The 16,669-nt window shown below is 33.2% G+C and overlaps 2 protein-coding genes across 4 annotated transcripts; both read left to right on the top strand.

The window, feature by feature from the left end:
- Positions 1–11,149: 11,149 nt before the first annotated feature.
- LOC104740977 (sucrose transport protein SUC2) lies at positions 11,150–13,643 on the top strand. 2 transcript variants are annotated; one of them, XM_087508740.1, is made up of 4 exons: positions 11,150–12,595; positions 12,758–12,821; positions 13,119–13,162; positions 13,260–13,643. In XM_087508740.1, the coding sequence occupies exons 1-4, from the start codon at positions 11,339–11,341 to the stop codon at positions 13,431–13,433; spliced, it is 1,539 nt and encodes a 512-aa protein (XP_087364866.1). In that variant the 5' UTR covers positions 11,150–11,338; the 3' UTR covers positions 13,434–13,643. The 2 variants fall into 2 exon arrangements, 1 of the variants encoding a protein (XP_087364866.1); XR_015595402.1 differs by having other exon boundaries at positions 11,237–12,627.
- A 765-nt stretch (positions 13,644–14,408) lies between these two features.
- Positions 14,409–16,636, top strand: LOC104776393 (tetratricopeptide repeat domain-containing protein PYG7, chloroplastic). 2 transcript variants are annotated; one of them, XM_010500451.3, is made up of 5 exons: positions 14,409–14,829; positions 15,127–15,163; positions 15,447–15,745; positions 15,962–16,108; positions 16,191–16,636. In XM_010500451.3, exons 1-5 carry the CDS (start codon positions 14,707–14,709, stop codon positions 16,473–16,475), a joined length of 891 nt encoding a protein of 296 aa, XP_010498753.1. In that variant the 5' UTR covers positions 14,409–14,706; the 3' UTR covers positions 16,476–16,636. The 2 variants fall into 2 exon arrangements, with proteins under 2 accessions (XP_010498753.1, XP_010498754.1); XM_010500452.3 differs by having other exon boundaries at positions 14,570–14,829; positions 15,123–15,163.
- Positions 16,637–16,669: the final 33 nt, after the last annotated feature.

Here is a 16,669-nt window from a genome sequence, read left to right as displayed (position 1 = left end):
TTTATACATATTGATTTTTTAATCTTGAAATAATTGTATTTATATTCAATGATTTTTATTGATAAAAAATTTAAATAAAATCTCACGCAAATAGATATAACAAATAAATATTATCTTCAACAATATATCACTTAGTAAAGTAAGTTTAGTGTTTATATAGATTTATACTCAATAGTTTGAATAATTATATTTGAGCTCAATACTTATATTGATTAAAAAATTAAATTAAAATCTCGCGCATGCCCGGATATAAATTATAGTTAATATATAAATCTCAATATCAAACACCATCATTTAAGAAAAAAAAATCTTAATTATTATCACGAGACAAAGTAATAATGATAGATACTGGTGAAAATTTTGTAAATTATATATACCAATTAAGTTAAACTTGTCCAAAAATAAAATGATATTTAGGATAAACAAAGACTAATCTAATTCTAACTTCAAAATATATAACTTTCTTGTATAGATTTTTAGTGGTAATTAGTATTTATGTGTACCAAATCAGAATCGATCTTTGATCTTAATCAACAAAACGACACCACAAGCACAAGAGTAGGTTATGCTTCCCTTTTAAAGCTGTACCAACAAGAATCGCAAATCAGCAAGTTGATATTTCATCCATAACTTAGATTGATGTATATATAAAGCATATATTCGAACTTGACAATATATTTATCAAATCAAAAACAAAAATGAAAAGCCTAAAGTGCGTTGGTAGGTGGAAATTTGTGTTAACTTCGAAAAAATATCAACATAACGAGGAATATATGATCAATAAAAGACAAAAAATTTGCAGTAACAAATCAAATCATGACAATATGAAACGAAATAGTAATACTGAAAGGATGGTGAAACGAAATTTATTCTTATGACAATACATATATATAATCGAACCAATCGTAGTTGTTATTGAATTCGAGAATTTTGAAAATGGGCATTTTTCTCTTTTTTTTTTAATTCTTTTATATGGCCAATAATTGAGAATATTGGAATTAGAATTCCACAAAACTTTTATTTATTATATATTATATATTAATTATAATTGTCGTTGTTGTGCTTGTTGGGGTGGGTTCGAATCAAAACATACCATTCCCATGTATCGCCATTATCCCATACCTTTGACAATATTATAACCATGTCATTTGTGCCCAATAATAATATCATCTTAATTTTAAAACATCACATAGTATATGCATATATCTCTCTGTGTGTATGTCTCTGTATGTGGTATATTACAACCAAATAATGATAATCGTAGATAGCATATTTAACAAACATTTGTTGCGAGGTTTATCATCAACTTTGAGATGCATTTATTTTTACTCAATATAGATGGATCTTTTTAATGGGTGTGTGTATCTGTGATTTGTAAATGTAGATGCATGTAAGGCACTATACCAAACAAGTGTTGATTATTCTCGCAATCCTTGGGCCAAATTCTTCATGGCATCTTTTGTCGTGAAGTTATGTCTGTGTGTGCATCTTTTTCTTAGCTATCCCTTTTTCAATTTTCACACAGTCACTCGTACACGCACTTACCCTTGCGGAATATGATTAGTAAAAAGAGCACTAAGATTCATATGTACATGTGATTCTTATAGTTATAGATTTACCACAAAAATTTCCTAAATAATTTATTAAAGATATACATATGTATATAGCTAAGAATATGAAAAGGGAACAAATAAACAAATTTAAAGGATTATATATATATGTCACTGCAGTACTGAACTATTGCAAGATGCATTCCACATGATTTTCTCGGATGGTTTATCTTTGTTACAAATACCTCGACTAATTATAACAAGCCATCAGTTCGATGTCTCGTGATCAAGGTCTCATCTTACCCACTTGGCGTCGCATATTCTTAGACTAGCTTAGTTAGTGGTTATCTTTTTTGCTCAATAATTGAGTTCGATTAGAATACTCTTTATATAGAACAATTTCTCTCTAGATTGTGATATTAATTCCCCTATCATATAACATGATATGAAGTAAATTAGGTGGTTGTGATCTTGTGGTTTCTATTTAAGGAGTAACTGTTCTGTAGGGTTTAATTAGGTCAGAAAATTAGTTCTCCTCAAACGCAAAATTTACTAAATCATTTCATTTGGTAAGTTGAAATGATGCCATGTTTTAACCTTTACACCTATTAAAAAATCTGGTGAATGGGTTATTAACGGCTACACTCACCCGACAAGAATTAATTGTGTTATAAAACCATGGATCATTCCTTAGCTATAAAAAGAACATGTTGAAATAACTTACTCGAACATGGCTGAATCTTTAAAAATTGGTTAGTAGAAAAAAAGGTTTTTTTCTAATGTTAGTGTAAATAAATTCGATGCCCATGATGAAAATTCGTTTTTATATTACTTATCTTATCTAGATATTTAGCCATTCCCAGCGTCATCCAAAAGCGAGCGAGAAATTATATGTGCATCATGTGCTTAACTAAACTTAATTTATTCCGTGAATTAATAATAAAAATAAGACATGGTGAATGATGAATCTCTAAGAAATAAAGAAATATACAAGTGGAAAGGGTTATGATTCTTGTGCTCAATTAACTTTGAAGTCTATCGTGACTCGTGAGCATGCATGCCTTTAGGCCGTGGCTGAGTGTAACGATACCGTTTAGGCGTTTAGGAGTACCACCCGGCTCGACCAGTTTAAACATGGACCGTATATTATTATTAGCAAGTGGTGGAGACCGCAATCCCACTTGGGCCAATGAACCGGACAATGATGATCCTCTTTCAAACTTGAATTTGAACTCTTTATTTATTCTTCTTGATCGGGATTCGGGAATAATTGGTACCATATTTTATATACCAAACAATGCTCAAAAAGATATTCTGGATGTATGTAATTCAAATTGATCAGAGATCAAAAAAAACTTTTTTCTTGGTCAATTATCAAATCACTTATATTTTATGCCAATTGCCAAAGACCCGAAAAACTCAATTATGGAATTATATTCAATGTACATATTTAATTCGATCTTAATTAACAAAATTTGTAATATATTATTAAATTACTGCAAGCAATACTTTGTAGTAATCAACTGAATTTCTTGACGACAATAAACACACCTAAAACAGTAAAACTGTATTTACAAGTTTGTTCAAAAAAAAAAAATACTGTATTTACAAGTTTACTACTTTACTGACGTCGGCTTGGGATTGAATAATAGAAAATTGGGTTGGGTGGATATCTTTTAGGAGAAAACAAAAGTGTGGGTAGGTGATCTACATCATCGTCAAATATTTGGGTCAATCTGAAATTATACCTTTTGAGAAAAGAACAAAAGAAAATATTAGGAAAGAGTAAAACATTTTTTTTTTTTTGGAATTTTGACGATTAAGACCTCGTGGCTCGTGGCGTTGAGAAAGTGTGCGTCAACCTCATATGATACATACAACAGTGTTTTGAACAACCTCAAATATATATATATAACGTATATATAAGGTATAAATTAAATAGATAGTGTAAAGTTTAATAAATTATAAGAAATCCAGCTAGGTTTGCAATACAAAGCTTTTGGATGCGAAATCTGTGACCTTCTAGAGAAACGGGACCAAACATTTATACCCTTTTCTGGCCATGGTATATTGGGGTAATATCTGATCATTATTTGTTAGGTTTGAATTTATTTATAAATTCAGGTATATTTTGATTGATGATTTAGTAGTGAGTCATTTCGTGAAATATATAGCAACATTAAAAACATAAACTAAAACTGCAAGTTTTTTTTTTGTCAAACCCTATGAGACGAACCTAGCTAACAAATGTTCGTGGTAACTTGCGTGCATCACTATTAGGGAATATTATGATAGAATATATGTCTCACATTTCAGGACCATGTTTGTGGTGTAATATCGGGTCGGATCTTCAAGCTATTATGAGACCGGTTGTAGCATATGCTTTCAGCGGGCAAGAGAACAAGCTCACCACACAGTTAAAAGAGAATTACATGTCTCTCCGTAATATTGCATCAACTCTTAATGGTCATGATTGTGGCTCGCCTACAAAAGCTCTTCTTCAAGTGACATTGCGCTAAAGCAGCAATATGGTTGCATAAAATTTGTGTCGGCAACAGTGTGACCAGAGAGGGTGTAACGGTGAAGAAGAGTAAAAATATAATCAATCAAGTAATGGCCATCCTAGCCAAATAAACGTCCGATTCTTTGACCAGATGTGATCCGGCCGCGTGAAAGGTTAATTAGTTGAAATGAAAATGAAGTTTAAGGAACATGGAGTTAGTTAAGGAGCAGTTGTTAATAAATTCGATGGACCCTTGAAGTTGTGGCCTTCTCGGCCGGGCTCGGACCAGACATAAGACAGCCAAGCCGACCCACGTCTAACCCCAAAAGCTCTTGGTTGTATCTTTCAGTGCGAAACAACTCAAGATGGTTTATGTAACACGTGGCCAACCATATATTCCCCAAATTCATAAAGGTCATTCTCTTATTTTTCCCTTTTTAAAGTTATTTACATTTTCCGATTGAAACTGGTAACTGTCGTAATTATTCTCCATGCCCCATCTCTCACTGGACTAGCCATTTTTGATTTTTCATTACATTTTGCTTTTTATTTCTGTTTAATGTTTTTAGAAAGAATTTTCTTTTCACTGTCGAGGAAAACCCTGACTTAAAAGTAATGGTTTAACTTGTAATTCTTATATGGTTTTGAGAATTTATCGACAATATACATGACTGACAAAGCTTTTTAATTTGGTCTACTATATATATTCTTAGGATGAATAATTTTTATAATGCATATTCAAGAAATAGTTTATGAAGAGTAATGTTTATAACAATTAGATTCTTTAATATTTTACTAATATTTATTTACTTTTTTCTTAAAGTCTTCCTTTGAGCTAGCTGTGCATGGTGTGATACTGTCATCTAGAAGACCAAGTTGCCCAACATGTTGATGTAATAAAAAAAAAAACTCTTTGGATACACAGCCATAAATAGTATTTTGTTTTTTCCCCTTATTGGAGTTTTTTTGGGTGTCGCAATGTCATATTCTCAGTTTCATCAAATTTAATACGTGACATTGAAAACTCTTACAAACATATTAAATATCTGCTGAGATAAGATAAGATAATAAATAACCTTACACTAATTTTTTTTAAACAATAACTAAAACTAAAAGTTATATGAGTTCTTCATCCAACCCACTCAAATAATCTGAATTTGATTTTTTCGTCAATTTTAATTTTATTGGGTTACATAATTGCATTATTTATAGAGGTTCATACATATTCATAGGTAAAAATAAATATAGAGTTATAAGTCCATAAATTCGCCATGTTTTAAAGCCAACTAAAAATATCTATTACTTTTCTAATATATACTACTTATAAGTTATAAGTGGAATTAGTTGAAAATCGTACTTATCAATATATATTTCTCATTAATTAAATGTTTAAATAGATAAGATATAGTACAAAATAATGTTTGAATTCATTTAATTTTTACTTAGTCGTTGATTAATTAGTGTATAAGATATAGTACAAAATAATGTTTGGCTAGTCAGAAGAGAATTTGATTTTGCATACGTTTTTATTTTTAGAAAATTTGTCCCAACTTCTTTACTATAATATTTGTAGTGATAATATAGATGCGAATGGTGTATAAAATCCGTGAAGGATTTTTGGGGAGGAAAATAAAGCGACTCAGATGCTTGATTCGACTATCTTATGTGATGGTTCGATGGATCTAGAAATTGCTCAACTACAAAAAGGGGAGATTCTTTACTTGGTTAGATTTTAATACCTTTTTTGCTGATGATTTGAAAGAGATTTGGTTGGTACCAAATTTTTTATAAAAAAAATCATGGCAACGCTGTAGTATCAAGCCGTGGTGAAAGTGCGTAGCCTATAATTGATTATTTTCAGTTTGACAAATTTAAACGCCTAACTTCTTTATATAAAATATTTCGAATGTTTAATACTAATCCCCAAATATATTTCCAATGGTAGAATTAGAATGTATATATAGTGATTTTATCCAACGATTGATATGAATTAGCTTTGACACACACAAAACAAAAAAGTTTGATATGATTAGTGATCTAAGCCATATATAGTTATAATTTTGCGTCTATACGTTATGGGTGGACATGTCTAATAATATTAACCCCGTTTATGATATTTTGATGTAAGATTTTACTTATGTTACATACAATCTAAATAGTTTGATTTTTAATCTTGAACCAAATAGATAAACTGGATTATCTATTGGATAAGTTCGAGATATTGTCAACTCCTGACAAAAACTGCTAAAAACATTTTGTGCTATGATGTTTTGAAAACTTTGTTAAAACGGTTTTAATAGTAATTATTTTTAATTTAACTCATATACAAGTTTTTGTTATCTCCGAATAATTTTTATTATCATATCGTATATTGCTGATTTAATTTTCCTACCTTTAACGAACTAGAACGACTTTGTTTGTTTTCCAGACGCCAAGATTAGATCCAGCGACCAAAACAGTTTTTTAACATATAATTTTACGGAGAGTCTGTTGAAAATTGTGCCGAGAGGAGTAACTCGACATTAATAACGGCAACATATAAGGCATGTACAAGTGTCGCTAAAAATAACAGCGATTATTTATCTTTATATTGAGCGACTGTTTTTTTATCTTTATTATATTTTTTGTCTGTGCTAGAGTCGTTATCGTTATTGTCCTGTTATATCGTTGCAATAGCGATAACGACTCCAGCGCAGACAAAAAATATAATAAAGATAAAAAAATGTCTGTTTAATATGATTGTCTATGACATCATTAATTAAGATGAAGAATCGCTGTTATTTTTAGCGACACATGTACATGCCTTATATGTTGCTGTTATTAACATCGAGCGACTCCTTTCCATACAACTTTCAACTGACTCTCCACATCTTTATGTGTTAAACAACTGTTTTGGTCGCTGAATCTAATCGTATCGTCTGGAAAACAAACAAGATCTTTCTAGTTCGTAAGAGGTAGGGAAATTAAATCGGCAATATACGATATAATAATAAAATTATTTGGAGATAACAAAAACGTGTATATGAGTTAAATTAAAAATAATTTTACTATTAAAACCGGTTTAACAAAGTTTTCAAAACATCATAGCACAAAATGTTTTTAGCAGTTTTTGTTACTCTATATGGTAGACTACCATATCATCTAAATCCTTATACTCATTAGTTGCTACTATACTCTCTTTTTAAATATGTTGTGGAAAAAAAATTCTAAAATTTTGAAAATGCATATCGAGTAATAAATTAAACTTATATGACATTTGTATATGTTTCCGGGAAAAAATGTAAACGAATCTCAACGCCTCACAAGTCAAAATAACCAAAAATGTAAATGAACTCTAAAACTCAACCACTCGATTAAGATAGCTTCAGCTTATCACTTTAGATGAAGACCCGAAACGAAACTGAAAACGTAACTTACATCACCTGTGTGTGTGTGTAAGAAGACTTTGTCCGTTAGCCGTTTACTTAGTTAGGACTTAGGACACAAACAGTCAACGAAGTCTTCGACAATAACACCACACTCTTCTCTTTCTTTGACAAATTGAGTCATTAACGTAAAACCTTCTCCCTTTGTTCAATACGCGTGAACTTCACTCTTCCCATTTAGCTACGACGTGTCATTGTTTTAATTTTTTAATTTTCAGAAGAAGATATATGTATTCGTTTTCTACCGACCATTCCAATCTTTTTTTTTTCTTTTTTTGTTAAAGTTATCATAGTTTGTGTTTAGTCTCCCTTTTGACTATCTTTTTTTTCTTTCTTTCTTATAATATAGCTGTGATCTCCCTTTTGCTATGATTATAGTCGGTTTGCTGTATACTTTTCCTTGTTTACAAAAAAAAAAAAAAACATTTATACAAACAAATAGTGTATTTTAAACTCAACACAAGTCTTAAGACTTTAATTCTTCTCAAAAGCCTTTTTTTATGGAGTGGGGTGTTTTTCCAAAGCTTTCTGTCACTATAATTAACACTACTAGTAGTACGATTTAGAATACTAGTAACATAAATAGCATTGGGAGTATCGGACCATGCAATGCAAGATAAAAAAAATATAGGAGTTTTTGTCATAATAGCTAAAGGACGAAAGTTTTGTCAGCCGAAGAAGTGAGAATCTATTGTGAGGTCTTTCTAACTCTAACGCATATGTAAACATATATAATACTGACCTAAACTTAAATTGCAAAACATAAAATGTTGTTGAAACCACATATATAAAATAGTAGTACTAATAAGAGTGGCCGTTACAACGTTTAATGGATACAGGTGGTCGATGAGTTAAAAAAAACAAAAAACTTTCTCAGTCCTTTATTCCTTCAATGCCACAAGATTGTTGATCCCTAGAACTGATCAACACCACGTCATTTGAAATCTCTGAGTCATTAACTAATGAGTTATCTAGAACTTTTTTCTCAAAAATATATATATAAAAAATTATTTAGACTTTCGTCTTTCGGTCCTATTTATTTTCAAGTTAATAATCCTGATGTCTTTTTGGAGTATAATTTATTCTTAAGGAGTTCTTTTTAAAAGCTTTTTTCTACCTTTCAATATGGATGACTGAAACATGTAACTCCTGTTGGTCAGGAAAATCTCATAAATTGTACTAAATCATCTTCAATTTCAAATGAAATACATAAAAATGGATGTTTGCATATATCCAAAAATATTCGGCTATCTAAAAATTTTGGAGATTTAGAATTTTTACAATGTCATGATTTTCGGATTCTAATCATGCGATTATATTAAAACAATATTTGAGTATCCAAACTGTAGATAATTTAGAAATTTATATAACTCACCCTAATAATGTTACTATTTTCGGATGATCTACTCTTGGTATATAAGTGAATAACCAATACTTTCAAATTAATTATGATCTCCCAAAATATTGGATGCTAGATTCATGTCAAATTGTCAATCCTAAATCCTAGCCACCATTCTCGAGGCTCGGGGTATCCTCTTCGTCTTAGGAGGTAGGTATTGGATGATCAAAGAAATATTATTTAGTATGGTCTCGTGATATATATGTTGACCCTTCTCATAGACTAAAGCTAGGAAAAGAAAACTGAAAATTGAGGCAAACCACATGTTGCCGAGTCATTATCAACTACGGGTGCATAATGATGGAACAAAGCACAAATCGTTTAACGCAAACTAACTACAACCTTCTTTTGGGGTCCCAATCCCCGACCCTAATGTTTTGGAATTAATAAAACAACAATCACTTACCCCAAACAAAAAGAAAAGTACATGGCCACTAAAATTTCTCATTTGAACCTATTTTTCTTTTTATAAATAAAATACGAGTTCATAATAATTTGACACACACAGTTACTTTGTATTATTATTATTATTATGGACCATGAAATCATTAGCATATGAACTGTAATGATACATAATCCACTTTGTCTCGTGGGAGACATTTACCAGATTTCGTTAAATTGGTTTTCTCCCTTTTATGTGTTGGGTCATTGTTAGTGGGTGCAATTTACCTTATATATCTTGAACTTCCATTTTTTTTTTTTTTAAAGTTATCGAAAACATGTTTGTTATTCTTTGAAAACGGGCAAACAAATAACAAAGTATTTGAAAATATATAGCTTGTATGTGGACAAAACTATATATGCTTTCATCACAAGACTAACTTTAAAAAAAACTAACTGGTTGTTCGTAAAAGGTTTTATATATGTCTTTGACTCTTTTCATAAACATACAAGTGTTGAATTTATTTCCATTTCCACTGTGCCATACTAAAACACATTTTTATTTAGCTCCAACCTTCATTTTCTAACCAAAATAACAAAAAATTCCGTCTAGTGTACCTCTTTTACTTACAGACACCTCTGCTTCATTCGCTCTGTTTTCTATATTGTCTTATCGTTTGTCTAAAGGCTTTTTATAGTTCTGTAACGTATGGATATGTTTAGTTCTGTAACGTATGGATATGTTTTCTGGACACATATCATTATAAAATCTTGCAAAAAAGCGCATAGTATTTTTTACTGGTTTGCATCGTTTAGTTATTACTAGTGGTCAAGTCTCCAAAGATTGCATCTAGTAGTAGGTTCGAGACTTCAGAAATCACAGAAGAAATCGACAATTGTAATCGTAATATCTTAATAAATCCCCCAAATATGTCTCTGCTTATCTTCATTTAAAATGTGCATCAGAGAAGATAAGTCAAACTGTCTTCATAATTTAGGACAACTTCTTTTATTATTTCCCCAAAACCTATTTTATGTAACTGCTTTGCTTATGTGTGCCTAATGGTACTTTTATTCTCCTGTCTCTTTATTCTCTTCACACTACATATATTTTATCTATTTATTTTGAGAGCATATAAATTAATTATTTTCAAAATTAGAGATTATATGCATGCAAAATAGCTCACCAATTATGTATATATTTCGAAGTATTTAAGAAATTTTATAAGTGTAATTGGCATTTTTATGAAAAAGGTATATCATCATGCATTATACGTAATCAGTAGATGAGTTGAAAACACAGTTTGTTTATTGATTCATCTAAATATCTAAAAAAAAAGTGGTGTTATTTGAATTTTTTGAGAAAAAAAATTCAATTATTTGATATATTATCTTGACAATTATTAAGGTTTCGTCTGAAAATAAAACAATAATAGTTTATCACAAAAATTATTCTAGTGCCACTCGCTCTGATCGAAATTCGAAAGTTATATTCTCTTTTTTTTTTCTCTTTACCTAATTTAAAAATCACAAGAAAAATCAATCCGAATATATCTATCAACATAGTATATGCCCTTACCATATTATTTCTGACTTTTCTCTATCCAAATTATCTCGCTTCATACCTTTTTTTTTTTTTAATATTCTCATTTAATTTACATTACTATGATATTACAAAGTGGAAATAAAATAATGTGTCAAGAGAGAATCGAACGTCCGTATCAGTATATAGTAAAAAGGTGAGGAAGGTAAAATCCAAAATATTTTAAGTTCCAAAAACAGAAATTAAAATAAATGACGCGAAAAATACAAATCAGAAATATTAATGCAAGCGAGACACGTGTCGTTAAGGTACCCTACACCAAAGAGACAGCTCTGTTTTCTCTTCTCTACGCCTCAAGGTTCTTCTCTCTTTTGAACTATCATCACTGTGTTCGTCTTTGGATAATCCTATATCATTCTCTTCCTATAAATACCTCTCCACCCTTCCTCTTCCTCCATCACTACAACCACCGCAACAACCTCCCCTCTCAAAGAAATCTCTTTTTTTCTTTTCTTGATTTGTCAAAAAAAACAAAAAATGGTCAGCCATCCGATGGAGAAAGCTGCAAACGGTGTGGGAGCGTTGGAAACGCAGACGGGTGAGTTAGATCAGCCGGAGCGCCTTCGGAAGATCATATCGGTGGCTTCGATAGCTGCCGGTGTACAGTTCGGTTGGGCTTTACAGTTATCTCTGTTGACTCCTTACGTGCAGCTACTCGGAATCCCACATAAATGGGCTTCTCTTATTTGGCTCTGTGGACCAATCTCCGGTATGCTTGTTCAGCCTGTCGTTGGTTACCACAGTGACCGTTGCACCTCCAGATTCGGCCGTCGTCGTCCTTTCATCGTCGCCGGAGCCGGTTTAGTCACCGTTGCTGTTTTCCTTATCGGTTACGCCGCCGATATAGGTCACAGCATGGGTGATCAGCTTAGCAAACCGCCGAGAACTCGAGCTATCGCGATTTTCGCTCTCGGGTTTTGGATTCTTGACGTGGCTAACAACACCTTGCAAGGACCCTGCAGAGCTTTCTTGGCTGATCTGTCAGCAGGAAACGCAAAGAAAACGCGAACAGCAAACGCGTTTTTCTCGTTTTTCATGGCGGTTGGAAACGTTTTGGGTTACGCGGCGGGGTCGTACAGGAACCTCTACAAAGTCGTGCCTTTCACCATGACCGAGTCATGCGATCTCTACTGCGCGAACCTCAAAACGTGTTTTTTCCTATCCATAACGCTTCTCCTCTTGGTCACTTTCGTATCTCTCTGTTACGTGAAGGAGAAGCCATGGACGCCCGAGCCAACAGCCGATGGGAAAGCCTCGAACGTTCCTTTTTTCGGAGAAATCTTCGGAGCTTTCAAGGAACTAAAAAGACCGATGTGGATGCTTCTTATAGTCACTGCACTGAACTGGATCGCTTGGTTCCCTTTCCTCCTCTTCGACACAGATTGGATGGGCCGTGAGGTGTACGGAGGAAACTCAGACGCAACCGCATCCGCAGCCTCTAAGAAGCTTTACAACGACGGAGTCAGAACTGGTGCTTTGGGGCTTATGCTTAACGCTATTGTTCTTGGTTTCATGTCTCTTGGTGTTGAATGGATTGGTCGGAAACTGGGAGGAGCCAAAAGGCTTTGGGGAATTGTTAACTTCATCCTCGCCATTTGCTTAGCCATGACGGTTCTTGTTACGAAACAGGCCGAGAATTACCGACGAGATCACGGCGGCGCTCATGAAAAACCACCTGGTAACGTCATAGCTGGTGCTTTAGCTCTCTTCGCCGTCCTCGGTATTCCCCAAGCCGTAAGTGTCTCTCTCTCCGTTTTTTTTCTACGGTTAGTTTTATTATTATTCATTAACTAATTATTCTTTATTACTATATCTGATTTGTCGTTATAGTCTCGGAAAGTAACTATATTAACGTAATCTGATCTCAATTTTATAATTATTTTTTATTAATTGCAGATTACGTTCAGTATTCCGTTTGCACTAGCTTCCATATTTTCAACAAATTCCGGTGCCGGCCAAGGTAAATTTTCTTCTTTTATTAAATCTAAAATTACCCTTTTTGTTTTGGATAATCCTAGTCGACAATCTTCTTAAAGTGTTGGGACCTAAAAAAAGCTAAAAAGCATTTAATACGTGCAGATTCGTGTTTATAACTTATTGAGATGATATAAGTAAACCAATGTTGAGCGTCTCACTGACCATATGGAATATATATACCCTATATACAAAATATAACTTTTTTTTTACCTACCAACGAAAAATTGTAAATCTTGAATTAATAATTTTAAACTAAAGATTTTATCTTTTCCTTCCACAGGACTTTCCCTAGGTGTTCTGAATCTGGCCATTGTCGTCCCTCAGGTTAGACCGTTTAAAAACAGTTATACTTATATTCATCTAGGAAAGAAAAAAAAATGTTAATGACTAATATAAGTTTTTTGGTTGGTTAAAATGTTAGATGGTGGTATCTGTGGGAGGTGGACCATTCGATGAACTATTCGGTGGTGGAAACATTCCGGCGTTTGTGTTAGGAGCGATTGCGGCAGCGGTGAGTGGCATATTGGCGTTAACGGTGTTGCCTTCACCACCACCGGATGCTCCTGCGTTCAAAGCTACTATGGGATTTCATTGAATTTTAGCAGTGCTTCATTGGCTCTCTTTATCTCATAAAACAGTAGTATTGTGCAAATCCTACATAAAGAAGAAAAAAAAGAAAAGGAACTTGAAACTCACTGGGTTGGTTTGTATTTTACCTAAACCCACTATGTTCCTTTTTTTTTTTTTTTTTTTGTAACTGAAGTTTAAGTTTGGAGTATATTTTACTTCTTTTTTTTTTTGGTTACCTTCACGGCTTTAATATTACACTTCAATGTTTCGGTATTACCTCATATAATCTGCAAAAAGAAAATGTAACGATCTCAAACATTTTTTTTAACAAAGAAAAACAACGATCTAATAAACAATTTCATACGTAATTGATTTGATTACTTATTTCACAAAATTGTTTGTTCTTAAGAAAGACTTACAAATAATACCTTTACGTTTTATTGTACATATGTTAGCTAGATCTATATAAAAACGAAGAAATAAGAGCATTCTCCATTTTGTTTTTAGCTCATATATTTGTCTATAGATAATGTATTCGTTTTCACATTTGCTAATCTGATTTTCCCATTCCCAATGGTTAAACTCGCTAGGATTATGAGATAACTTGATCAAAATGTACATGTACATAGTTTGGTAAGCTTATTGGTCAAAACTAAAAAGTCTGAGACGCCTTCTTCTCCAAAGTAGGATAAGTTTGGGAATTTTTCTAAGAGGTACACTCTTTTAAGTTTTTAGATGTAATATCAAAAAACGTGTCTAATGAAGTTTGGAGGAGCTTCTAAATTATTTGTTAAGGTTCCTCCTAAGTAGTATGAAAATTTTATAAACACATGATTTTTCCTTTAGACATATACTTTAAAAATAAACCATAAAATGTAAGAGATTGGACAAACAAAAAATAGACCAAAGTGAGAGTACCTTAGTTTTATCGTCATATGCGAATACAAAAGCTTCAAGACTTGTAAAGCTAAAGTTTGTGTCTAGGATGAACTAAAGTGGCAATGTCTTTTTGATGAGTCTAACAAATTAAGCAGCACAAAATGTTACAGTCTCATGAATTGTATCTTGATTTATACAAGTAGTGCCTTATCAATAAGATAACCAAATGATGAAATAATGTAGAATTAAACCGGAATGGACTAAACCGGAAATTGAAAGAGCAAACGTGGGCCTTATCTTCTTCTTCTATCATCTTCTTGAGCAAACACAACACTCTCTCCTCTCGCAGCACGATTTTGATTCCCAGGCTTCTGAGATTAATCAATCTCATCGGAAGACAAAAAGGTTCAGTGACCCTTATGTTCGAATCGAACATGCTTCTCCATACACTATCTTCTTCGTCTCCTCCAATCCACCGTCTCTATCTTCACCATTCTCAGATTATCCCTTCTTCTGGATCACCCAAGAAGGTTTCTCTTCAGGTAAACACTCCACGTTGCTCTCTTCCCCATCATCATCAGCCATAGTTGCTAGACTCAGTTTTATTCGAGGGCTTCCTCTGTTTTTGTTTTCCCCATTTGAGGATCTTTGATTTGTAATTGTTCTTTAAGACTCTTTAAAAACCAATGGAAACAGTACTATGTGTTTAGTGGAATCTAAACAAGAATGGATTCAAAAAGTTACCCTTTAGTTAGCTTCACATAGTTCTATCTGTTGTGGTGGGATGATGAGAACTTGCTAATCTTCCTCCATGTTTTTGAACTTGTGGATGAAGGCAGATACATGGAAGGACTTTGGCCATTCGATCTTTTCATGGTACTTCACTTCTCTCTTCTTCTCTCCCTGCTTTAAGTTCCATACTTTTCTTTACATTTACTCTGTAGCAAAACATAGGTGTGTTTTTTGTGAGGGAGTTTTGCAAAAGTTGAGGACGTTTATCTCTTAAATCCATTGGCATCTGAAACTATATTCCAAATTTTGGTTTTTGATATGTATACCATTAAATTCTAGTTGTGATTCAACCAGATTTGATGGATTCAGATGTCTTTTGTATTCTCTCACCTTATGTGGATCTTTACTTTCTAAATGGTGTCTGCAGAAATTTCTGCTAGAGGCTTACCAGCTTTGAACAAAGCTTCCTTGAAGAAGCTACCAATCAAAGGATCCACCTTTCTGCTGGGGCAGAGCATGTTGATGATTTCTGCTCATCCACAGTTGGCAGCAGCAGCAGAAATCATAAAGCCTGAACCGATTTATGAAGTTGGGGAGTTATTTGAACTTAGTATTCAGCTGTCTTACTTGCTGTTACTATTGGGTTTGCTTGGAGTTGGTACTTTCTATGTGATTCGTCAAGTACTTGTGCGTAGAGAACTTGACCTCTCTGCTAAAGAATTGCAGGTATTTTGCATTCACAACTATATACCAGAAAATGTGATCCAAGTAGTAACCTTTGTGGTAGTAAAACAGTAGGATAAGTAACTGAGATGAAAGAGTCCAGAGAGCGAAAAATAGAATTTAAGAAATAATATTGATGTCTCTCATCTGTCTCTATGCGTGCCCTACTTGTTTGTTAAATTGATCAAATCTGAATGCTATTGTTCTTATAATCTGAAGGAGCAAGTTAGGAGTGGTGATGCAAGTGCAACAGAGCTCTTCGAGCTCGGTGCCGTGATGCTGAGAAGGAAATTTTATCCTGCAGCCAACAAGTTTTTGCAACAAGCCATCCAGAAATGGGACGGTGATGATCAAGATCTTGCCCAGGTAATGTAGTTCTTAAAACACACATATCATATCTATCAAGTAAGAAAGTCAATTGACACTATACATACAATTCTCGAGACAGGTCTATAACGCTCTTGGAGTGAGTTATGTCCGAGAGGATAAACTCGACAAAGGAATCGCTCAGTTTGAAATGGCGGTGAAGCTGCAGCCAGGTTATGTAACGGCTTGGAACAATCTTGGGGATGCTTATGAGAAGAAAAAGGAGTTGCCTTTGGCGTTGAAAGCGTTCGAAGAGGTTTTGCTGTTTGATCCGAACAACAAGGTGGCTCGGCCTCGGCGAGATGGGTTAAAAGATCGTGTGAAGCTCTATAAAGGCGTTGTGGCTGTTAAGTCTAAGAAACGGTGACGGCTAAAGCAAGAAGCAAACTCGAACCAAGAGCCGTTGGTCTCTCTCCCTCTTCTCTTTTTTTTGGTTTGGTGATATGTAACTGTAAGGAGATTTTATGTTAATATGATAATGAAACTTTGTTGTTTCGTTTTGTGTTAATGGAAATAGAGCCTAAATTATTTGATCGAGTATATTAATATGAAATCTAAAAC

The sequence above is a fragment of the Camelina sativa genome, chromosome 3 (genome assembly GCF_030686135.1).
Source record: "Camelina sativa cultivar CO46 ecotype springtype chromosome 3, ASM3068613v1".
NCBI lineage: Eukaryota > Viridiplantae > Streptophyta > Magnoliopsida > Brassicales > Brassicaceae > Camelina > Camelina sativa.
Note: the sequence above shows the minus strand (reverse complement) of the source record. Positions and strands in the feature narration are given on the sequence as shown.

What these genes read in the sequence shown, in the direction of transcription:
- LOC104740977 (XM_087508740.1), top strand. Translation starts at nt 11,339, where the DNA reads ATGGTCAGCCATCCGATGGAGAAAGCTGCAAACGGTGTGGGAGCGTTG. An exon ending in AAATTCCGGTGCCGGCCAAG is followed by an intron (nt 12,822 to 13,118) that starts GTAAATTTTCTT and finishes TTCCTTCCACAG; the next exon opens with GACTTTCCCTAGGTGTTCTG. An exon ending in TGGCCATTGTCGTCCCTCAG is followed by an intron (nt 13,163 to 13,259) that starts GTTAGACCGTTT and finishes TTAAAATGTTAG; the next exon opens with ATGGTGGTATCTGTGGGAGG.
- LOC104776393 (XM_010500451.3), top strand. Translation starts at nt 14,707, where the DNA reads ATGTTCGAATCGAACATGCTTCTCCATACACTATCTTCTTCGTCTCCT. An exon ending in CCAAGAAGGTTTCTCTTCAG is followed by an intron (nt 14,830 to 15,126) that starts GTAAACACTCCA and finishes GGATGAAGGCAG; the next exon opens with ATACATGGAAGGACTTTGGC. An exon ending in TCTCTGCTAAAGAATTGCAG is followed by an intron (nt 15,746 to 15,961) that starts GTATTTTGCATT and finishes TATAATCTGAAG; the next exon opens with GAGCAAGTTAGGAGTGGTGA.